This window comes from Ambystoma mexicanum, chromosome 11 (assembly GCF_040938575.1).
Source record: "Ambystoma mexicanum isolate Mex_15411 chromosome 11, UKY_AmexF1_1, whole genome shotgun sequence".
NCBI lineage: Eukaryota > Metazoa > Chordata > Amphibia > Caudata > Ambystomatidae > Ambystoma > Ambystoma mexicanum.
In genome coordinates this window covers 1411261690-1411285964 of record NC_090934.1, presented here as the reverse complement: position 1 = coordinate 1411285964, position 24275 = coordinate 1411261690, and the positions used below count along the sequence as shown (strand labels likewise).

At 48.5% G+C, this 24275-nt stretch overlaps 1 protein-coding gene across 1 annotated transcript in view; it reads left to right on the top strand.

The window, feature by feature from the left end:
• PGPEP1L (pyroglutamyl-peptidase I like) overlaps nt 1-24275 on the top strand; it is a 120037-nt gene that overhangs the window by 9293 nt on the left and 86469 nt on the right. Inside the window, 2 exon segments of the mRNA XM_069625430.1 lie at nt 11762-11804; nt 11807-11990. Of these exon segments, the coding sequence (XP_069481531.1) occupies nt 11762-11804; nt 11807-11990 (227 nt within the window).

The window sequence follows — 24275 nt, the reverse complement described above, 5'->3', positions numbered from 1 at the left end:
GCAAACCCACTCCTAAAACCCTGTTGGATGAGGAATGTGAGTGCAGAAAAAACACATAAGTGGCGTGATCAAGGTAGCAGACCTACTCTTGGAGCGTTCTGGGTGGGATACATGTTTGGCAGAATAACAACAAAAGCTAGATTCAGTGTAATAAACCTACTCCTGGAACAGTCAGAGAAGCAAAATACCAGTGTAGCAGTGGTAAGAATGATTGCAGAGGTCTCTTAGCTGGAAGTAGCTGCAGAGGGCGAGCATGGAGTCCGGCGGGATGGGGCTCCAGGGCAAACAGGGATGGTAGGCGCCCTCATGATGCGCCCTTAGCATGTGCCCTTTGCCGGCTGCCCTAGGGAACCCACTAAAGAGTATGTGTAGCAGAGTCAGTTAGCCCGAAGAAAACACCAATCACAGTGAGCGAGAGTGATGGTGTGGGGCGATGGCAGGCCCCACCTGCAGACACACACGCACGCCCCATTGTCTGAGCAAATCTCCACCGGAAATCCATGCGTGGCGAACATTTTCTCCAGCTCCATGATGGTGTGGTCGCTCGCCGTCGACTCCACCAGTTCGACCTCCGGATAGCGGGACCACTGGTCTGTCACCACTAGAAAGTAGAGCCCTCGGCCGGTGGATCCAAAATCGGCATGGACCATCCCCCATGGCTGGTCACTCCTCTCCATAGTTTGGATTGGCGGGGCCCTCTCCACCGGGTGTGCTGCTTGGCAGGGGATGCACCTTCTCACAAACTCCTCCACTCTACTTTCCAGGTCGGGGAACCAGACCTTGAGTCTCAGCCTTGCTTTCATCTTGGCCATCCCTTGGTGCCCATTGTGTGCCAGCTGCAGAACCTTGTCAACCAGAATTCTCGGGATGACAATCTGGTGACCCCTTAGCAGGAGGCCATCCTCAGCTACTGAGAGCTCATGGCGTGCTTTCCAGAGGGCCTGCAGGTCTTTTTGAGCCCCTGCGTTCCTTCGGGAGTTGTCCTGGAGGACCTCTCGCCATTCTCAATTTGCCATAGCAAGCTTGATCCTTGTGAATGTCTCGTCCATGTTGGAGTCTTCGGCGATCTCCTGGCGGGATAGGGCAACGAGCAGCGCCGATTCGACCGCGAGATGTATTGCTTCGACACCCTCTGCCACTTCCACTGTGTCTTTTATATTGGTATAACCCTCGTGAGTCGTAAACGTTGTTATGCATCTTGACTCGGGGTGGAGCTCTAACTGATGGTACCCGGATCTCAAATCCAGTTTTGAGAACACTTTCGCTCCTTGAAGCTCCCCAATGATGTCGTCCAGGGTGGGTGTTATGTGGCGCTCTCTTTTGATCGCTAGGTTGGGAAGACTCATGTCCACGCAGATGCGTACCGCACCCGGCTGTTTGGGCTTTGGGGCTACCACGATCGGGGAGACCCACGGGGTGGGGCACTCTACCTTCTCAATGATGTCCTTGTCTATCAGGGATTGCAGCTTGCGTTCCACCTGTGTCCTCAGATGGAAAGCGACGTGGCGGTGTTTGAGAGCCGTTGGTCTCACAGACCCATCGATGTGGAGGCGTATTGGGTCAGCCTTTAGTTTCCCTATCCCTCGGAATATCGTTTCAAAACGACTCAACAGATTTTCCAAGTCAGTGTGGTAGACCGCAAATGAGAAGTGTACAATGTCCAATGCCTCAACAGCACAACTCAGAAGGGAATGCGGGCTCACATCAGTGACAAAGAACCTTGCCCTTATTCTATTTTGTCCGTGAGTGACTGGAGCCACGAATACTCCTTGGATGTGGAGCGGTGTGTGTCCTCCAAAGGCGTATATACGTGCTGTGGACTCGGCTAGGCCTGGTGGACCAGGGAGTGCGTTGTAGTGTTCTGTCACCAGCACACAGACAGACGCTCCAGTGTCTATCAAGACTGGTGTGGGTGTTTCCCCAATGTTAACTGTGCACTTGGGTTGTCTTCTCCTGCCGGGGCCTTCAGCTATACTCGAGATGAAGAAGATTTCATCTTCCTCCTCCTCCTCCTCAGCGATGTTTAGGTCCTGTATACCTTGTTCAATGGATGATACACCCCTCACTCTCTGAGTGCTGCCTCTGGCAACCCTTTCGGGCCCTCTCGACACAGGGACAGGTGCTGATGCTCTGCACACCCTAGCATAATGTCCTGGGGTGTTAAACCGGCCACAGGTTCTCAATTTGGTTGGACAGTCACCCATGTGTGGCAGGTCGTACCCACAATATTGGCACGAGGGAGCGTTGCTATGCCCCCCCGGGCTATCACCACCTCTTGACGTCCTCCTTGACTTTCGTGGGTTAGTTTGGCCAATTGCAAAAGCCTCACCTTCGTTTCTCCCATGCGTGGCTGCATCCATTTTCGCACCCCTCGCGTCAGCCAGCTCATAGGCCCTCCCTGTGTCCAGAATCTGTTGTAGGGTCAAACCAGGTTCCCTCAATACCTGCCTCCTCAGTTTACCGGAGCTGCAGCCCTGCAATAACTGGTTCCGAACCATCTCCTCTTCGTTTCCCCATCTGCAGGAGCTTGCCAGAACTCTGAGTCGTGCACAAAATTGATCCAATGACTCTTCCTCTCGTTGTCTTTCCGCACTCATGACGAACCTATCAAAGTCTACATTCGCCATTGGCAGAAAATGATCTCGGAGCGTCTGCTTCACTGCAGCATATGTCGCAACCGGAATGTTCAGAGAGTCATATATCTTGTGAACCTCGGCCCCTGCCGAGTACACCATGATCGCAATTCTTTCTTCGTCCTCTGTGATCCCAGAGGCCGTGAAGAACATCTCCAACCTCTTCACCCACAGGAGCTATTTAGGCCCCAACTTGAAAGGTGTGCGTGGTATCAAATTCGGGCATGGGGGCTAGTGTGCTGTTCACCCTGCGAGGGATGGGGGCAGGAGCACCATCCTGTTCTTCTTCCTCCCCCATATCTCTCCTTGGTACTCACAGGAATATGTTGAACTGCTTTGAAGACAGGGCCCCGGATCACCCTTGGCGCAATATCTTCTCCAGTGCCACTCTCTTTTTTTTTGTTTCGACAGAATGCCACAACCTTGCAGCTGCACAGGTTGTGGAGGGTCCAAAGATTGATGATATTTGGTGCAAATCGCAGATGGCGCACGAGCACCCTCACGGGCCGCAACGACTGCGTTCTGCGCACAATCAAGATGGCCGCCGGCCACACGTGTGAGCCCGTGCCGACACGGAGCAGTGTTCTCCTCCCTGGACACTACCGGAGCAGAGGACTGCTCTCGCGCCGTCCTCGTCACCAGTGTGATAGTGTGGGGCGATGGCAGACACACACGCACGCATACAGCACTCGCACCAAGAGACACGCCGGAGACGTGTTGCTGCTCTGATCTCCGGCGTGAACTGCCAGCCGACACCGTCTTTAATCAATGCGCGCATGCGCGAGCCACGTTATGGGCCGCGCATGCGCAGAACCGCGTATTCACTACGCAACATCGAGGAAAGGCCTATGAGAAGGGGAGGCAGAGCACGGAAATGAACATAGAAGCGATCTGAAGGCATGGGGACATGAGAGAGGAATGGAGTCCCGAAACTCACCCCACTATCTTTGTAGGGAGATGCTTTCTAAGATGCACCAATGTGGCAGGGAAAGGAGGATTCCCTGGAGGCAGCAGGGTCAGCTGACCCGTAGAAAGCACCAATCACAGTGCAGGGGGCGGGGAGAGGGAGGGAGTTAGGAAAGGACTATGGGGAGGCAGGGCATGGGAATGAACACAGAAGCGTTTGGAAGGCACTGGGGGCATGAGAGAGGACAGAGTGCCGAAACTCACCCCACTATCTTCGTAGGGAGATGCTTCCTACGATGCACCCATGCAGCGAGAATAGGAGGATTCCCGGAGGAGAATTCCAGTATGTGCAGGAGGGTCAGCTGACCCAAAGAAAGCAACAATCATGGTGCACTGGGGAAGGCAGAGGGAGGGAGCAAGGGAAGGCCTAAATGAAGGGGAGGCAGGGCCCCATGTATGAACATGGAAGCGTTTGGAAGGGTCAGGAGAGGGATGGGGTCCCAAAACTCACCCCACTATCTTCGTAGGGAACGAAGATAGTGTTCCATGTGGAACAATAGCCAGGATGCTGCCTTTTAATTCTTCAGCAGGAAGGGTAACACCTTCCCCCAGGGCATAGACACCTCCCGAAGGAGGTCTCCTGGGAACAGTAATTTAGAGGCAACATTGACATAGCAAAGTCAGCCTTGCACCAGGGTTCTCATCTCTGGAGCTCTTTTGATGCCAACAGGCATGGGAAGGGGGTGAGGTTACAGTAGCCAGAGAGGGAAAGTAGGCCTGGAGATAGGTCCAACCACCTTGCTTTCTGTTAGAGTTCTCTTCCTTTTCATGTCCTATTCAATTCCTGCAAGCAACATAAACTAGGTGTAATGTCATAAGGCAAAGGTCACTGGTTAAAACAGGGTTTGGATCCCTTACAGCATGCTTGCTTTGGACCAATCCCCTGTGGCATTTTCCCTTTAAAAGGAGAGAGGCACCCCCTCATTCTTTGATTTATCTTTGGACCATCAAGATAAGAAGGTTACACCTTTTGGGCCTTTGTTGTAATCCATTCCAAAGCCCTCTGCCATAGAGGTGAAGACTGAATGCATCCAAGGCATAGGTGAGCGGTATCCTCTAACTATCCCCAGGGAACTGCACCTGAACCAAGGCCTCTCTCTGGTGGCTGCACTGGAATAAGACTTCTGTTCACTAATGGCAAATGATTCCCTGAAGGTGCCAGCCAAGCTCCCAGGAGTGTGAGTGCAACTGAAACACTTACCTTATCCTCGAGTCCCGGATTGGCACTATGTGCAACTGCAGAACCAAGAAAATGACCCCTGGCTCTCACTACATCTTCGTACTGCCTCAATATCGGTTTCTCAGCTGTTCCACTGGAACTACTTGAGTCATCCTTGAGCTCAACGCTTAACTGCCTCTGCATCTTTATCTCTGCATCTGAGACCCACAGAGGCTTTTATTGTCCTCAGCTCGCACTCCTGCCTGGTGGCCAACTTCTTTGAATATCTAGCTGATGCTGCTGTAGTACCCCTGAAACCATGTCAACCCTGCTGAGTCTGCTCGCTGCCGCAAGGCCAGTCTCACCTTCTCCTTGCCTAAGGTCACATAGTCTTTCAGCGTCGCTGAACTGACATTGCCTACATCCCCAGCATCTTCGTCCCCAAGCCATTGCAGCTGCTAAACAGCAGTGAATCGTTGAGCCGCTCTTCAAATCAACACCAGCCTGGTGTCAAAAGCACCCAGACTACCGGTTTGATTCCGAAAACACTGGCGCAACAATCTTTAGCCCCAAAGACTAAAACATAAGATTCTGTGAAGTGGATGCCTTTGCGGCCATAGTGACTTTTAAGCCTCCCTTCTCTACCTTGTTCTTAAAGACAAATCACAAAAAACAGTGACATTGTGCAAATCGTGTGCCTGAACACCCCTGCATATGTATCCAGACTGCCCTTGCACAAAAGTCTAGATTCTCTGTGTTCTTTTACAGGGGTGTGATCTTTTTTAATGGTTTCTGATTCGTTTTTGTTTGATTAAAAGCTTATATTTGTATAGAACCTTGATTGGGCATTCTTTTATTTTGTACTATTGTACTTAACCTGTTTGGGTTGCTACTGATATCAGCTCACACCACTCCTAAAGTGTATTGTCTGTCCTCGGTCGGCTGTACCACAAAAGGAGAAGGACGTATACATGTAAGGCTGAGCCTGTTTCATGAGTGGGTCACTGCTGGTTTGGTAGTGATCACACTGAGACCTTCGCTTAGCTTGACATTTAAAAGTATAGCAGACTCGAGAATTGCTTGCACTTGCACAAGTAAAGGGGTAGCTCACTCAAAAATGTTATTGTTTAAAAAGATTGGGCATAATCAAAAATATATATAAAAAATATTTCTTTTCAAAGTACCTATGTCAAATTTTTGGGAAAATCAGCCTCCAAGTGTTCACTAGTTATAAGCAAAAGCTACCAGTAGGGGGCTTTTGCTTGATTGGTGCCGCGAGAGCAGAGCTTAATGATACGATGTGATGTGGCATTTATAACGTGCCTATACACAAGTGTTTTAAGGCGCAACGAGGCAAGGGAGGGGGAACAGAAGGAGGACAGAGACAACGATCTTACAAGGCCAAGTTAAATTGAGATCGCGCAAGTGCAGGGGAAAAGGGAGGGGAAAAAGTGCCAGGGGAGAGGAAGGGTGCAGTGCTGTACATGGGATCAAATCAATAACAAGAAGTGCGGCCAGCAGGTGGCAAGTGCATGGGTAAGTGCAGACAGCGGATGTCCAATAAGTGCAGGTAAAGGGACTATAGGTTTATAGATACAGACCCAAGTGCAAAAGATGCCAGGAGGCAGTGCCGGTGTGCAACTGGGCGGGCAGGGACCTGGGCCTGAAATCAGAGGGTAGCCAGGTGACCAGTGCAGCATCAGACAGGAGATCAGCAGGGGAGAGGAAAAGAGAAGGCAGAAGCAAAGAGAAAGGTCTTGAGATGCTTCTGGATGGTTCTCCTCAAGCTTCAGAGAGGGAGGGAGGCTGTTCCAGAGGGAGGCCTCAACTGAAGAAAGAGATCTACCACCAACTCGTTGATTGGAGAAGCGACTGACCCTGAGGGAGTTGGAAGTGGAGGAGCGAAGAGCTCGAGTAGGAAGGTATTTACGAAGAGAGAATTGGAAGTATTAGGATCCAGGCCCCAGAAGGCCTTGTAGCCAATGCAGAGGGTCTTGAACTTAATCCTTGCAGCCACAGGGAGCCATTAAGAGATTTCAGTGCTGGAGAGATACGATCCCTGGGCTTGAGGCCAAGGACAAGTCTTGCAGTCCTGTTCTGGATGAGTTGCAGAGGGCGGAGGTTAGAAGCAGGCAGATTTAGAAAGAGGCTGTTGCAGTAGTCCAGCCTAGAGAGAACCAGAGCTCTAGAGACAGTGAGCTTCTGGGGGAAGGACAGGAAAGGAAGAATACCTCTGAGGAGGTGCAGTTGGTAGTTTGAGTTCTTAGAGAAGTCAGAGATATGAGGAGAAAAGGAGAGTGTGGAGTCGAAGCTGACCCTGAGGTTCTTAGCCTCAGAGGTGGGAGCAGGAAGAGGGCCAAGGTAGGCCGGTCAGAGAGTGACAGGAAAGGAGGGTGCAGGTGTGCCAATCAGGAGAATCTCTGTCTTGCTGGCATTAAGGCAGAGATCATTGGCGGCACACCACTCCTAGATAGCAGACGGAGAGGAAGAAGAGGTGGCAGAGGGGGCTCTGAAAACGAGCTGAGTGTCATTTGCATAGTACTGAAAGTTGGAGCAGAGAGCGGCAATGCGGTGGGCGAGAGGTGCCAGGTATTGGTTGAAAAGCCAGGGAGAGAGGTTAGACCCTTGGGGAACACCACAAGTAGAGAGTGAGATAGAGGAAGAGAAGGATCCAAGTTGGACCTGGGAGTGCTGGTCAGAGCGGAACGAGGTCAGCCAGGCCAGGGCCTGATTGGTGATACCCAGGTTATCACAGAGACTGTTGAGCAGGATGGCATGGTTGACCGTGTTCTGGGGAATTGCTAGGTCTGGAAAAGACCCGGGGCTAAGCTGATGTCGGAACTGTTGGGACTGGGGGATAGCTAGTCTTTTAGCTGTAGCTCCTGAGATTCTATCCGGGGCTACAGCCAAAAGATCAGGGGCTATAGCCCTCTTAGCCCCCCCTAGCAACGCCCCTGACCGTGTTAAAGCCAGAAGAGAGATTGAGTAAAATGAGGACAGAGGGGAGATTAGAATCAATGTTAGAGAGCAGGTCTTCCCAGATGTTCAGGAGAGCAGTTTCTGTGTTTTTGGCTGCTCTGAAGCCATACTGATGGTCATGGAAACAACCAACAGATTCAGTGTGAAGATTAAGCTGGGAGAAGGCCAGCTTTTCCAGGAGTTGCCAAGGAAAGGAGTGATGGAGATGGGGCAATAGATAGCCGATAGTTAACATTAACACAGGAGGCTGCTGAAATCTACAAAATGGATGCCTCCAGGGGAATTAAAATCTAGGCTTTGGGGCTGATTTCCCAAACATTTGACATAGGAATTTAAAAAAATATATATTTTTTATGTATATTTCTCAGTATGCCCTGCCCAATCTTTTTGAAACAATAAAATGTTTGAGTGAACTACCCCTTTGATGAAAACAGCAGCCCAACAGAGTAGTGTGTGCCCTGCCCCAGGAAAAGTAAACCCTGATGAAAAAATACAGTATTAACAAGGCTGTGATATGATGTGTTTCTGAAATACATTTCAAGTGCTTGTCTCGATTAACTCTTTGTTCCACCCTTAGCCCTCCCCTTTTGTCTCCCTTCCTAATGGAGAGTCCCCAGAGTCATTGTTTCAAATACCAGAACTAAACAGGGTATCTGGTCATTTCACCCAAAACGTTACCATCGAATGCCATTCCATCGACAAAATTGCATCGAAGAAATATGCATCGAATGCATATTTTTCAAGGTAAAGAGTTTAGTGTTATTTATAATGGGTTTTAAAGGGTAAGAAACAGGGGGTTGGGGGAACCCCCATTTTAAAAAAAAATAGGAACAAGCATGCATTCGATGGTACTTTTTTCCATGCATTTTTTTAGATGGATTGGTCATTCGATCGTAAAAATTCGATGGAATGACCATAAACCCTAAACATGTGTTTAAGATGTGTCAATGTGCATTCATCTAGATTTCTAGCAAAAAAAAACAGAAGTCAAAATACCTTTCTTGGTCTGGTGCTTTCTGCCTGCAAGAACTAGTCACCAATATCAATAGCAGCTTCAAATAGACAACAGCAACCCCTCTTATTATGCCCAGTCTGCTGTAAAGGAGGAGCCCTGAATGTCAGTACTCATGCCCGCACATAAGGAGCATACCTGTGGATTTCTTATATTGAAATAAATATCAAAAGTGGAGCGGCACCGTAAACATTTATTTGTGAACCCCATTTTCTACGGTAGGGGCTTTAAAGCAAACACTATTAGAGCATAAGTCCCTCAAAGTCAGGTAATCACTACACTTTCTTTTAATGTCAACAATTTATTTTATTCGGTCACTGACATGGGATCAAACATACAGCAGTTTTGCATGAAACGTTGATTAGAACAACAGTAGATCAATTGTGCAGAATTGTTCCCCTTTTGTACACAGTATTCACTGCCCAAACATGCTTTTATTACATATGTATGCAATGTGTGTGCCGATAGATCATGGTTTAAAGGGTGTGAACTCAGGACTAAACAAAACTTCCGCCTGTACCAGAAAATGGATTTTTTGGGACGCATAGATAGAAGCCATATCAAAAAGAGAGTGGGTCCTCTCTGGACTCTGCAGTGCATATGACTGCAACAGGCTTCACGTGAGGCTGATACTGCCTGTTCAAAAGCATGTCTGAGAAGTGAAGCCAAATGTTTTTACGTCAACAAATAGGCTTTGAACCTGAATAAGGCCGGGTTTATCAAGCCTTACATTGACATTGTCTTTTTTTCATTTAGTAATGCGCGTTCAACATTGTGATGACCTGCCTCTTCCATCAACATTACCATGGTTACGACTCATAATGAGAACATCTGACCCCACCAGGTGGCCCCAACATGACTTTCTCCCAACACCACTTGGTTCCAAAGCCATGGGTTTTAGGAAACCCGGCCTCCATTTCTGCCTGTTAATTGTACATGTGATCAAGGGAGCCTCTCCTATTGGTAACATGAAAGGGGAGGAGCAAGCCTTACGGCTGTGTTTACTATGGAGTGTTTTCTTTTGCTGAACCACAAAAGTAAAAAGCATGGTCTGAGGATTTTTTTTAAGCGCCAGCTGAGGTGATTGTACCTAATCAACAGGCACTGTTCATTTTATGTGGGTAAAGAAAGTGACCAAAGGTTGTAGATGCCTTTCCATGTCCTGACCCTCTAGACTTTAACACTAAAATGGACATGGCAAGCTTGGAGTACTTTAGATCAAGGCATACTGCAAACACAGGTTGTGGGCAATCTTACAGGGCCTGGTAATGTACCTGTAGGCGAGGAGACTTTCTATAACCAGTTACACCATAGCCTGGTTCAACTGGAATGTCTTAACTTTGTATAGTAAGATATCCTGACCAATGGAAGGGGATAAAGTACCAACTTTAAGGAAACTTAAAACTTTGGCAGGCTCAATTTAGCAAACTGGGGCCGAATCCAGGTTGATTTATCTAATAACCCAGGGTCAGTAAAAACATCTGTTTGGGAGGTTGATTGTATTTGTAAATATACTTAATATTGTTCACTCACAAAAAACGAATAAACCGCCTGGAACTCTGCCCAGGAACTTAAATAGATTCCCAGTGGTTATTGGAGGAATCTATTTTTGAGATTCTGCTGGACTCTACTGCAGAGGAATAAAGTATTGGCGCTACGCTGTGGTGCGAACTAGAAAGAGGGCTTATGTCGCTATTGGCCGGAGTGAAAGGTACTCAAACATTGAAGCATGTTATGGTTATTTGTACCGGTGCGCCACGTAATACGAGTATTATTTCTGGGGCATTTTGTTGATGAAATCTATTGGCTTACCACAGATGAATTTTGGGACAGGATAAATTAGGGTCATGAAACACTTTTAACATTAGAGGTCATACAATTCGTAAGCAGCATTTGCCTAATTAAGAATAGATGCCAAGATACTATTTTTTATTTTTTATTTTATTGTGCCATAAAGTACAAAGATGCCAAGAGACTATGACATTTACTGATTAATACTATTTTAGGCCGTTATTTTGTTTATAACTAATCTGTGTGTGTTGTTTTATATGCATGTGAAAATAACATTTATATAGTCCTTATTTGAAATATTGTCTTTTGATATGTGTAATTGTGTTTTTGTTTCCTTCTTGTTACACTTCTGGCTGCGTATAATGTGGTGAACTATTTATTTTCTTCATGTTTCTCTTATTTTTAATGTATTACGTGTTGTGATTTTGTATGTGAAAGGTCAATTTATTTGACCATAAAACTTTAATTTAAAACAAAAAAAAAACGTCATAACCAGAGATGTTCAGGGGTTTAACCCAAACTGTCCAAAAATACTGCTGCTCTATTGTAGGAATTCACACCTCGTCCTTTAATAACATTGTGGGGGACGGATTTCCTGAAGCCCACCCTGAATGCAGGTATCCTTTAGGGGGGCAGTGGTTCCCACCTGTACATGGGTGAATTTCCTGTGGTTCCCCAGTACCCTCGAGTAATTGTCAAATGTTCTCAGGTGTAGCCTCCTGACCCATGGGCCTTAACCAGGACGGGGCTGCACTGCCACCCTCTACTTTTGGGGTCCCTGCTCTCGCAGCTTTGCTTCCACCAAGTTCACCATGGCTGCTGCGCTTCGCTCTGTGTTTCCGAGCAGAAGACTGGGGTGGACTCACGAACCCTCAGAAGCAATGGCCCGCCCACAGACGAGGCCCGTGTGTAAGAACACGCTGCAGGCACATTGGCAGGCAGGTCACAGCAAAGGGGGGCGGGTGCCCCGCGAGTACCAGTTCACTGCACAAACAGAGGCTCTGTTCCCTGCCTGCTATCAATCTGTCACCTTACACAAGCACTACACTTCCGTTGGCTTTTCAACAAGGTAAACACACAAAGGGGCCCAAAACACTTGTCGCATTTTCTAAAAGTGATGGCTGCTTCCTGTACCTTATTGTGTGTGTGTTTTTTTTTTTTAAATAAGTCCTGATCACTTCGTTTTCCTTTTTTTCCCTCCGGTTTGGCACAAACATAAAGCTGGCTGTGCACGTTGGCCTTGCTCCTGCTGCAAACGCAGTCATCCCGAGCAGTGCGGGAAGAACAAAGGCTACAGGGAGAGAGACGTGGCTGGCGCCTGCCCTGACGAAGGGCGCTGCTTGCCTCAAGGCCCGGAACGAATCGAGTCCACTGTTGACATGAGGGCTCTGTGCAGAAACACGGCACTGAGTGCCGAGGCCGACGCCATCTACTCCAGAGACGCGGGAAGGTAGGGCGCTGCGCCATGGAAATAATATTACACTGTATAAGCCGCGCCCGACTTTGGGCGGGAGCCTTAGATTCCAGGGCGTTCCCGTAGTTTTTTTTTTTTCTTCACTATCTTTCTGCCTGCACACTCTCTCCTTCTTGGCACACGCAACGGTAGACTCGGCGAATGGGGTCTGGGAAGAGGGTAGCAGGAACAAAATGATGCACGTTAAGGGGTGCAAGATGGTTGCAAAGTCCTGCATGAGGTGCGTAGAGCGAGATTTTAGTGCATGTCCTAGTGTGCTCTTGGAAGGCGCCAACTCCAAATAGCAGGGCCAACCCAGGCCCATAGCCAATAACTTACAAAATAGACCGCAGAGACAATTATATTTTTGGAACAAACAGATCACATTTTATTGGAGTCAGCAAACAAAACGGAGGTGGTCCCCGTCTCCTTTATCGTAATGTATTACATCACCTTTCAGGTGGCCCTTTTCAATTCGTTCCCGGGCTTCCATCAGTATTTTATTGTCCTCAGGTGACCTGTGTCACTTCCGTTGTTAAATAGCAGACGTCTGCCTCTGGTTGCCAAGTGCCAGGCAGTAGCTCCCACGCCCTAGCTTGGAGCAAATAAACCCGGGATCACTGCATTCAGTTGACGAAGAGTCTCAACTGTCTATATTGGGGTCAGTGCCCGTCAAACCCCAAACCTGGCTCATGAGCGGCCATCGGGTACCGCAATGAAAACTCCTTCCCAGCTAGGACCTCCCTGTAACTCCACCACGCTTTGGTGGCGGCACCCGCACTAACCCCAATGCCCCCACCTACTTCAGAGCTTATCTTCATGCATCTATACTCACCAGGGCTTCTTACGCACATCCTGACCCTTTTTAGAGCTGGAAAAACACATCCAACAAGAAAACCTTGTGCCGTATGTACCACAAATTCCTGCCCTCAGAACCTCTGATATCCAACTGCCAGGTCAGTCACTCCTATAGCCTTTGTATGGATCACTTCAGTTTCCGTTCTTGCGAGAACGGTCTGCCTCTGGTATCCAACTGCCAGGTCACTCCCATAGCCTTTGTTTGTATCACTTCAGTTTCTGTTCTTGCAAGAACAGTCCACCTCTGGTATCCGACTGCCAGGCCAGTCACCCCATAGCCTTCGTATGGATCACTTCGGTTTCTGTTCTTGCGAGAACGACCCGCCTCTGCTATCCGACTGCCAGGTCAGTCACTCCCATAACAATGCCCCCACCAATTTCAGCCAGAGCTCCGTAGGCACATCCAAGCCTTTTTTAGTGCTGCCACACAATTTCAGTTTTTAGGTGGGTCTGCCCCAAGATCTTGATCCCTTCCGGGTGGTGTACCATCCTTACCCTTGGTGCAGCCATCCTGCCTACCTTTCTGCGGGTACAAGGCAGCAATGATGCCATTGCATGGCCATGGAATACAACCCGACCAGATCAGTGCTCCTCCGCCCCATGTCACAACACATACCTGCCGTAACAACTGTCATCCACCTGCTATAAAACAGTTGCTTCATCTAATGATCAACTGACCAGCTATTCAAGCACCACCTTTTACCCATGAACTGGCTGCAAGCCACTCCTTCCGAGTGGCCCTTTGCCATTCCTGTTCATCAGCCGCCAGGGACTCATGTCTCTTCGTTCTTACCTGCTTCCCAATGGCCCTGTACTATTTCCGGGAGTAACTCCCATCACTTTTATGGAACATCCCCCCTGGCCACTTAGTCACTGAGGAGTCCAACTGCCCTCATTATTGACAGTGCCCGTCTATTATCCCGTACTCACTTCCGAGTGGCTCTTAGCCATTCCCAACAATTCCGGTTGGCCTTTCGCCATTAGCGTTTATCATCCGTTTGGCCCTTTTCCAGTCTCTATTAATACACTCCCCCTAGCCTGTGTGGCGCGCTGCCCAAGGCCACTCCGCAGTTGAGGACTCTGTCCAGCTGTCCCTATTGTTAGAGTGCCCGTCAGACAAGGCCGGTCCCACTCGCTGTAGGGTATCTGTCATGCAGCTACGCTGGTACCTGGACCCAACTCCTGGCGAGAGTGCCCACTCCCAGAGGTCGCATAGCATCTGGTCCCCGTCACCAGCTGACCCATCCGTGTTGGAGTGGTCCCTTGTCTCCTGATCCTACTGATAAGCCTTCAGAACCTCTCTTTCAATACGCATGTCTTACCTGGAACAGCAAATACACCCTCCTCTGCAGTGCACCTGGTATAGGTGGACCATGCAGATGTCCTAATGCAACTGGCAACCTGCCATTACAACATACCTTGCTCTGGCCGCCTCCCCGGCAAACTGACATTGCCACAGTACCACCTTTAGGCGGTTCCATGTGTTAAAATCACAGCAAAAATGGCTGTGGTTACAAAATATCACGGCAAAAAGGCAGTGGTTTTGCTGCCGCAATCCATGTAAAGGGTGCAGGGGGAACCCCCCGCAACCCCCAGACCCATTATACCATTTAAGAGGAGCGGGGGACACACCTGCAATTCCCGCTCTCCTTAAATGGTATAATGGCGTACACCTTTTACTTGGTCAAACCACAGCATTTTGCCGCAATTTTTTTTACAGGCAACATTTTTACAGCGATTTTAACACTGCATACCCTTTAGGGTTATTTTCTTTTTTCTCTTTTCAGGGATCGAAATTAAGATTAGGTAAACCACGTCTTAAAGCAGCTCCTGAGTATCTGGCATTAACCAGCAAGCAGGAGCTGCACTGGGCAACCGGGAGCGAGTACTAGTGTTTTTCAAATCTAACTTCAACATAAGATACAAACGTAACAAGTTTGCTTATTATCTATAACCCCTTATGCTTTAAATGTCATCTAAGTGTGCCCTAACGCTTATTGTCAGATTGTGCCCAATGCAGAGAGTTAAATTCACATAGGTGTGGTTTTCTCTTGGCATCAGTTCGCCCAGGGAGCCAATAATACGGTCCCTTTGCACGGTTACCCAGTTCACAGGCGCACTATCGTCTCACTTCTGCGCTCCCGAACCCTCGGCACGGGGAACCTGCTGCCGCGGCGCTGCGCTTTCACTGCCCCAAGTCCCTTTTATTCCTTGCATAACAACCAGAATTGCTGTTTATTATCTATTAGGAAATTAAAGGCTGGGTCAGCCGTGCCCACATTCAAACCTGTGACCTTGAACTCCCCCATGTATTGCATTTGCAACCATTTTATTTGCTGAGCTCCTGGTGACAATTCCTATTTTCATGAACCCCGTATAGGATAAGCTGTGAATCATGTATATTAGCCAGCCGAGCCATTGACGCCTTTGCGGTCAGACTGCCCCCCCCCCACCCTCTCCCGGGGCCACCGGATGCTAGCCCTGCACCCTCTAAAAATCCTTCCTCTATGTCAACCTCACCTTCGCTTCCATTCCTCTTGATAAGTTTACTTTCTTACAGTACATCCTGGGAACCATTCTGAGACTTTTGCAGGTGCGCAGCACTATACAAATGTGACAGTTTATTGGGGGCGTAATGAAAATCATACAAAATTCTGGAGCATGACGCACAAAACTGGTATGTTCTTATGTAAGGAGCATTCTCTTGACCCCAGTCATCGGTAGACCATTTGGAGAGACAAAAGTGCCTGTAAACCTGCAGTGATTTTAATCAATGACTGGCTTGTTGCTCACAGTTGCTTAACTCGCTGAGTTGCCTTACCAGTGCAGTAACAGCACCCTGGCCCTGGGTCCCTACATTCGTGTCGGCTCTCTTGGAACTTAGCCGGAGCCCCAGCCCAGGTAGCGTATCTTCCTGTAACAGCCGCCTCACGCACCTCCCCCAACTCACTTCCTTGCGCCAATACTGTCCCATGTCAAGCTTGCTGCCCTGTAACCTCTCAGATGCATCAGCTCCCCCCATGATATCGCACATGTTTCCCAGCTAACGAGGCTGTAGCTGCACCCTTGCTCTTGACAGGCATCTACACAGCCCTACACGTCAACGCCGTGCACCGGTGAGTGCTCGACCCACTGAGCTATCAACCAACTCCCCCCGTGATTGAATCAAACAGTTCTCCATGCAGTCTCACCCCCAACTTCACCAAGCTTCTTTTCCAAACTATAGATCAATTCCACTTTAAGCCGCTTTCCTGGCACCGATGATGAGTTACTTCTTTATGTGGATAATAGTTTTGACCAGTGTTGCTGAGTTAATATTCTTTAAAATGCACAATGTGCATCCCATTTTATTTATTTTTTAAAAATCTCCCCCTTCACTACTATTCAAACAGGGTGATTTCTGTTCGCCATAAGCAACTTTTTATCACAGCTCCTGCAGCTCCCCTCTGAAAGCAGTTGGGTGGCTGCATCGTGTGTCATGTCAATAGGGGTATTTATTCATGCACTGTTTGTCGGATACCTGTATATCCATGCAATGTTTGTCAGATACAGGTATCCGACAAACATTGCATGAATAAATAAATAATCTGTGTCCATGTGTCAGACAAAGACTGCATAAATAAATAAATAAGCCAGGTCGTGGCTGAGGACTGTAACTTCCTCTTGTGACCTCTTGCATGGGGCCACCAGAGGAAGTTACATGTTTCTTGCAGGCGCCTTTTTTTCTTCTTCAGCCCAGCACAGGCAAGGTATATTGCAACACGTGTATTCTTCGGCGGGGTAGAAATGCCCATGCATTCTCAGTATGGCACCCATGGAAGGGGGTGCACCCAGATTAGCGGAGGAAGAAAGGAAAATACCCTAGTGTAACATAGGCGTCATCCAAACAGAACGGGGCAAGGTAAGGGGTCTGGCAACTCTCCTGATATCGATAACAGCAAGCAACCAAGGGGTGTTACCAAGGGCATCCCCTTAGATGAGCCATAGTGCGAGGGAGTGCCCGGAAAAAAAAGTGGGGGATAAACCTACGTTCACAATCACCCTAATCCATGTAGCATACTAGCTACAACATCACACCTACCTGGTTGTTGTCCCCCAGCAGGCCCTACCACAATGAACCTCAAACCTTACCCAGAAATACATAATGCCCATTCTCATCGTTGGCCCAGTGCACCTAAACACAATGCACCTTAACCATTGCCCAGAAATACACTGGATTTCAGATGCATAATGCCCACTGTCATCGCTGGCACAGTGCACCTCAACCATTGCCGAGAAATACACTGGATTTCAGATGCATAATGCCCACTCTCATCGTTGGCCCAGTGCACCGAAACACAATGCACCTCAACCATTGCCCAGAAATACGCTGGATTTCAGATGAATAATGCCCACTCTCATCGCTGGCACAGTGCACCGAAACACAATGCACCTCAACCATTGCCCAGAAATACTCTGGATTTCAGATGCATAATGCCCACTCTCATCGCCTTAACACAATGCAACTCAACCATTGCCTTTAAATACACTGGATTTCAGATGCATGATGCCCACTCTCATCGCTGGCACAGTGCACCGAAACACAATGCACCTCAACCATTGCCCAGAAATACTCTGGATTTCAGATGCATAATGCCCACTCTCATCGCTGGCACAGTGCACCGAAACACAATGCACCTCAACCATTGCCTAGAAATACGCTGGATTTCAGATGCATAATGCCCACTCTCATCGCTGGCACAGTGCACCGAAACACAATGCACCTCAACCATTGCCCAGAAATATGCTGAATTTCAGATGCATAATGCCCACTCTCATTGCTGGCACATTGCACCGAAACACAATGCACCTCAACCATTGCCCAGAAATACACTGGATTTCAGATGCATGATGCCCCCTCTCATCGCTGGCACAGTGCACCGAAACACAATGCACCTCAACCATTGCCCAGAAATACGCTGGATTTCAGATGCTTGATGCCCACTCTCATCGCTGGCACAGTGCACCGAAACACAATGCACCTCAACCATTGCCCAGAAATACGCTGGATTTCAGATGCATAATGCCCACTCTCATCGCTGGCACAGTGCACCGAAACACAATGCACCTCAACCATTGCCTAGAAATACGCTGGATTTCAAATGCATAATGCCCACTCTCATCGCTGGCACAGTGCACCGAAACACAATGCACCTCAACCATTGCCTAGAAATACGCTGGATTTCAGATGCATAATGCCCACTCCCATCGCTGGTACAGTGCACCGAAACACAATGCACCTCAACCATTGCCCAGAAATACTCTGGATTTCAGATGAATAATGCCCACTCTCATCGCCTTAACACAATGCAACTCAACCATTGCCTTTAAATACACTGGATTTCAGATGCATGATGCCCACTCTCATCGCTGGCACAGTGCACCGAAACAAAATGCACCTCAACCATTGCCCAGAAATACTCTGGATTTCAGATGCATAATGCCCACTCTCATCGCTGGCACAGTGCACCGAAACACAATGCACCTCAACCATTACCCAGAAATACTCTGGATTTCAGATGCATAATGCCCACTCTTATCGCTGGCACAGTGCACCAAAACACAATGCACCTCAACCATTGCCTAGAAATACACTGGATTTCAGATGCATGATGCCCACTCTCATCGCCTTAACACAATGCACCTCAACCATTGCCTAGAAAGACACTGGATTTCAACGTGCATAACACGTATCATCCTCGTTGGGCAATACAGTGACCTAGGCAAGCAACGTCATATCAAGGAAATAAAGTGCCCCCCAATACATACACACCCAACTTCTCGACAGAACCTCCCAACACACAGCGCAGTGCTACCCCGATCTACTAAAACACAACCCTATCTGTGCGCCCTCTCTCTCTCTCACACACCGGAACACATTTGTTTTGTATTGATTTAATTGCATGTGCAATTTGTACAATTTTTTCTTCCGTAAAATACATCTAAATCCTGTGACTTAAAAGAAAGAAAAACATTTGCTGGAACTAATGCACACAGCATGCAGTGCTCCCTCATTCGGGAAATGGTGTGATTTCATAGACACACACACACCCCGCACCTCTGGGGGATGCAGCGGCCGTAACCCGGTGCACAGGCCAGCACATCAGTGTAAAGTGCTGATTTCAAAGTGCAAAGGCATCTCAGCACATGCTGCGGGAGGTGCAGCCAAGGGGGTAACAGAGCCCATACTGAAGGGGAACCATGCAGACATAAGGGGTGGGGGGGGGGGAGGGGTGACAAATGAGCCACGTCTGAAAGAATCCCAGCTCACAAACATTGGCGACTAATGACACGCTTGTGTGGGTAGGGGGGCATTGAACCATTCGCAGGGGCATGACACATGTGGCCATGGACATTATCTGTCTCCTCAAACCAAATGTACTCGTTGCTTCGTCGACCACCATGAAACCCGGTCACCTGCAGGCACAGTTTTTATTATGCACGTCTACACTCCTGTATGTATATATTCTGCTGTAAACTCTTGTAAGTCTCCGGCGCCCAGTTACCTCAGGGTTCGGCGCGCGGTATAAATGAAGAAACTAAATCCCATTGAAACACACAGCGCGGCCGATGCTCGCCATGCACTTAACACTATTCATTAATGCAACCAATTGTGCCATGCATTTCCTCCGAGTCACTTACACCTCAACCGCTGCACGAAATCCGCAAAGTGCATATCAGATCCTTCCTTTATCATTGTCAAAACCAAATTTCATTTGCTGTTAAATTTACATTCCTTTGAAAAACACGGCACAGCTAACGCTCGCCCTGCAGGGACTAATAGTGGGGCCATCCCCACTATGCCCCCCCATCCCTTCTCCAGTCTCTTAGACATCTGTGCAATGGTTACATACTTCATAATAATCACAAGGACAATTGTATATTTGGAAACACAAGGTCACATTTGTTAGAGTCGTACACAATTTGGGGGCGGTCCCAGACACATAAGTAAAGCAAGATCTCCTTAGACTTCTAAGGTAGCCCTTTCTGTTTGTCAGGCGATCATAATTATTTTGTTCCCAGGGACCAGAGGCATTGCTAGGGGGGGCTAAGGGGGCTATAGCCCCTGGTCTTTTGGTTGTAGCCCCGGATAGAATCTCAGGAGCTACAGCCAAATGGCTAGCAGGCCCACAGTCCCAACAGTTCGGACATCAGCGTAGCCCCGGGTCTTTTCCAGACCTAGCAACTCCCCTGCCAGGGACACTTGGCACTTCCGGTTTTGCAGAGTAGCGGACGTCCACTTCTGATTATAAACTGCCACGCAGTCATTTCTCTGGACCACTGAATCTCATTGACGAGGAGTCTCAACTGTCCATAAGGTTCTCAGTGCCCATCGTCCGAACTTGACTCAAGTGCGGCTATTGGGAAACACCCACGGCCAAAACCACAGCGTCAAAATCCCCCCCGGCTAGCCCCGCCCCGTAACTCCGCCTATGACGAAAAAGAAAAGTTAGCAAAACATCACACCCTTATGAACAAATAAGCCCGTTACCTTACACACCTCCGCAAGTCACTGAAAAGTAAAATGCTATACTCAAATACTTTCATTTTGTACAAATGCCGGAATCCCTTCATCCTACTCCGTAAACGCCATCATTTTGCTCATCGAATCCTACTTAATCGGGGTACTGCTGAAGAGAGACGAAACAAGGAAGAGGGAGGGTGGGACTTGGGGCTGCAACAAAGAGAAAGAGCCCAGCAGCCCCCGCCTTATAACTGCTTCCCAGAGCCCAAGCCGGATGTGGCTGGTCCGCCACTTCCGCCTCCAAGGGAGAAGAAGAGGTGCTAGGTACCCACCGGGTGCGTGGCCACAGAGGCGCCCATGTTAGGAAAGATTTCCATTTATGTGTTATTTCCCTCCAGTTGTGGACCCCCCAACTTTTTGCTGTTGTCTGACCATCCTAGCCTGACTTTTGCCAGTGGAGCCCAGCCTTATGCTGTACTCCACTGGGTTTTCGGTCACTTTGTTATGGGGAAACTGATGTGCCCTTAAAGATAGTCAGTACTGGGAGACTTTGTTTCCCTTAGTCTTTCACATGTTAACAGTGCGCAAAGTACCAGTGTACTGGGGTCTTCCTTTCATTTTTAAGACCCTAGACACCCTCAACAGATTTTTCAGTAGAAGTACAAATGTGCCTTGGACAGAGCTGGTGGATGCTGCTTTTTTTCTCATATTTTTAACCCTTTCGTGTGGTGCATACCCGTCTTACCACGTTTGGCCCCGGACAGTGGCTTGACCCCAAAATGGCCATTCCACAAGGTCCTTTTGTTTTGTCCTTTGGCCATCTTGTCCCTTTGCCTTCCACAGGACGAGCAGACACAGGAAAACCCTTATTTGGTCATGCAGATCTGAGCACAAAACAAAGCTTTCACGGATTTATGCATGCCTTGTGTGTGTGTGCCCCCATAATGTTTGGCTAGACTGTCTAGTTCCAATGCACATCCGGACTGCCAGGATGTCTGGTGTGATTGGAATTACTGTTACCACCGTTGTCCATGATTGGTCCACGTCTGGGATGGCTGTATGTGAGCAGATCTCTCATTGGGTCCTCTTGTTTTGGTGCGTAGGAGATTCTGTATAAGAGAAGGCCCCTTACACCCATACCAGGTCGTTGTCTTGAGTTCTCTTAAAACTTAGGATAGGAGTCAAGTATCCTGAAAGCAACAAGCAGAGCTGAGGAACCGCTGGTGACCCGCTGGAAGGTTTGGCATCCTGAGCCCGCTGTCATCCCATTGGACCCCCTGTTTCTGGTCGAACCTAGAAGGTCTGCTAAAGCATTCCGACCCATTGGAATAGTGGGACTAACTATGCTCAGCACCTCCAACTTAACCTGTATACAAATCTTTTTGGAAGTGTTCCTGGACCGCCCAGTGAACTGACCAGCTTGCACGGGACCTTTGCTCTGGAACCGCCGCTGTCTCGAGTTGACACTTGAGCAGTTGGAGACAGTAAGCTCTGGGTATAAGGCACTCTCCCACCAAATTTCGTAAACCTAGCATTCCTAGGTCTGGAATTAGGAGAGTAAGCCTGAAGCCGAGCATACGCAGTCGCTGTGTCGCCCAGCTCTGGTGACAAACTTCGAGGGTGCCTTGCTGCTGTGCCCCCCAGTGCCCTCAGTCCTGCTGCAGTGGAATTAGCCTGATCCCTTCATCAGGAACTGAGAAATCGCCACTGTCCCACCACAGAATCTTCCCTGGAACGCTGCCCCTGAAAGCAGCAGAACCGCACAACTGCAGGATTTGAACCCACAACTGAAGTGGACTTGACTGCCGAAGTTTGGTCCAGAGTGCGCCGAGCGTTAGTGAGTACTTGCAAACCTTAACGGTGGCCCCTGACGCATTCATCCATTTTTACACATGAGTGTCCCCTGAGGGCCACTCTTCTCTACCGAGGCAGTCTCTGCTACCAAGCTATGCCCAACTCTTGGATCCCCCCGTTTTGGCCCAACCGCACGATCGCGTGCATCAGCACCAAAAGTACTTTTGAGCACAAGGCTCCACTCATCGTAGGGACTGGATTGCCTCTTAGGGTTTGATAAGTGAAGGACTGCCTAAATAATATTTGCACTGTTTGCTCCCTTTCTTCACAGGTTGTGGACCCTTACTGTGCACTATTCCTTTGGGCCACTGGTAACTTTATATATGTTTAATTGTGGGGTTGTGTTGATTTATTTATTACTGCTGATATTTGCTTTTGTGTTTCATTTAAAAGGCCTTTAATAAATGTATATGTATTTTTGATATATACACCTGACTGAGAGTAATTTGTAGTGTCGCTTACTGTGTGCTTATTGTGGGCTTGCGATCACACTCACACCTCCTGAGACCTAGTCTTGACCGCCACCAATGCTACCTTGATTGGTCTGGCTTGCCCAGAAGGTTACCCTGTTCTAAGAAACTAGGCTGGCCTTCTGAACCTCTGCCCACCAGGTCAGAGTTCAGAAATCCATCTGTTTATTTTTAAAACCTTTATTTTAGTTGGCAATGTAATGAGTACAACAGAGATTATAAAGCATCTCACAGATCACATATATGTTTTAACAAACTTCATTGTTAGAGTCAGTCGTAAGGTACCGCAGTTGGTAACTCACTCGTCAGGTGCCTTTTCGGGCCAGGTAAGAACTGTAGTCTACCCAGATGTCACGGGGTCTGGCAGCAACAGGGAGGGCAAATGCACACTGTCTCTTGTTCTCCTGAGCCCAGGTCAGTGCAAGTAGCCATTCTTTCTCTCTTCAGGGATTCCTATTTTTCCAATTCAGAAGTATGGTTATTTTGGCAATCTTGCAACCCATGTTAACGAATGCTCTGTGACTTTTGCTCTGGTTATTAGCCCACAACCCAAATGGTGCTCCAAGTGGGTTCCTCTCCAGCGGGGTGCCGACCACATCTGACATGATGTCGAGAGTGCTATTCCAAAAAACATCCAATGGAGGACACCCCCAAAGCATGTGTAGGTGATCTGCTGATGCATAGTGGCATCAGGGGCAGTACTGCTCTGTTCTTGGGGACATTCTGAAAAGCCTAGCGGGGGTATTGTATAATCTGTGTAGTATTTTAAATTGCATGAATTTTCATTTCTTCGGACCAACAAACCTGTGCTCTCGAGGGAGTGGGAGTCATTTTTTCCAATATCATTCTGTATAGGATGTGTCTTCATTCACTCGCGTTTGCTATGTACGCCAGTATGGGTGTCTCAGCGGGTTCACAGGGGTAGTCCAGCCATTTGGACAACACTGCAGAGTAGATTCTATAGTATTGCAATCTTTCTCATCCTGTCCCCTCATGTCCGGGCTTCCAGGTCTCCGGCGCGATGAATTTCCAGCTCTGAAATAGGTCTGCCAGTGCTCTGTATCCCTACCTCTCCCATCTTTCTTGGATTGCCTTGTCCCGCAGTTGTTTGAGCCTGCGGAAGTTCCAGAGTGGAAGCCAACGGTAATATGGGTGTTCGGCTGCTATGAGGGTAAAAATTCAGCACCACGCTCCCAGTGTAGAGTAGACGGGTCCTTTGGGGAGTCATCTCTATATTGTTGCTCAAACACTAGTCTCTTGAGGTCTGTGCATCCTGCCGCTAGTTATTCTGATTTGACATGTGGTGGAGGTCGCTTCGTAATATACCAAAATGAGGTAAATTGCGCTTGGGAAGCCACTGTCATGGCCATTGGACAAGGGTCCAGGCCTTCATCACCCCCAGGGCGCAAATGGACCCAGTCCTGATGCCTTTGGCGCCAGGCTCATGGAAAAGTGGGCTTTGCACACTCTGTGCCTAGGGCACATGCAGCTGGGCCGGGCATGGCCATAGACTATCATTGGAAGGCACGTTCAAGAGTCCCTGGGAGGGTGAAGGTGGAGCCACAAGGCGGGGCCAAAGGGAGGGACCAGAGCCAG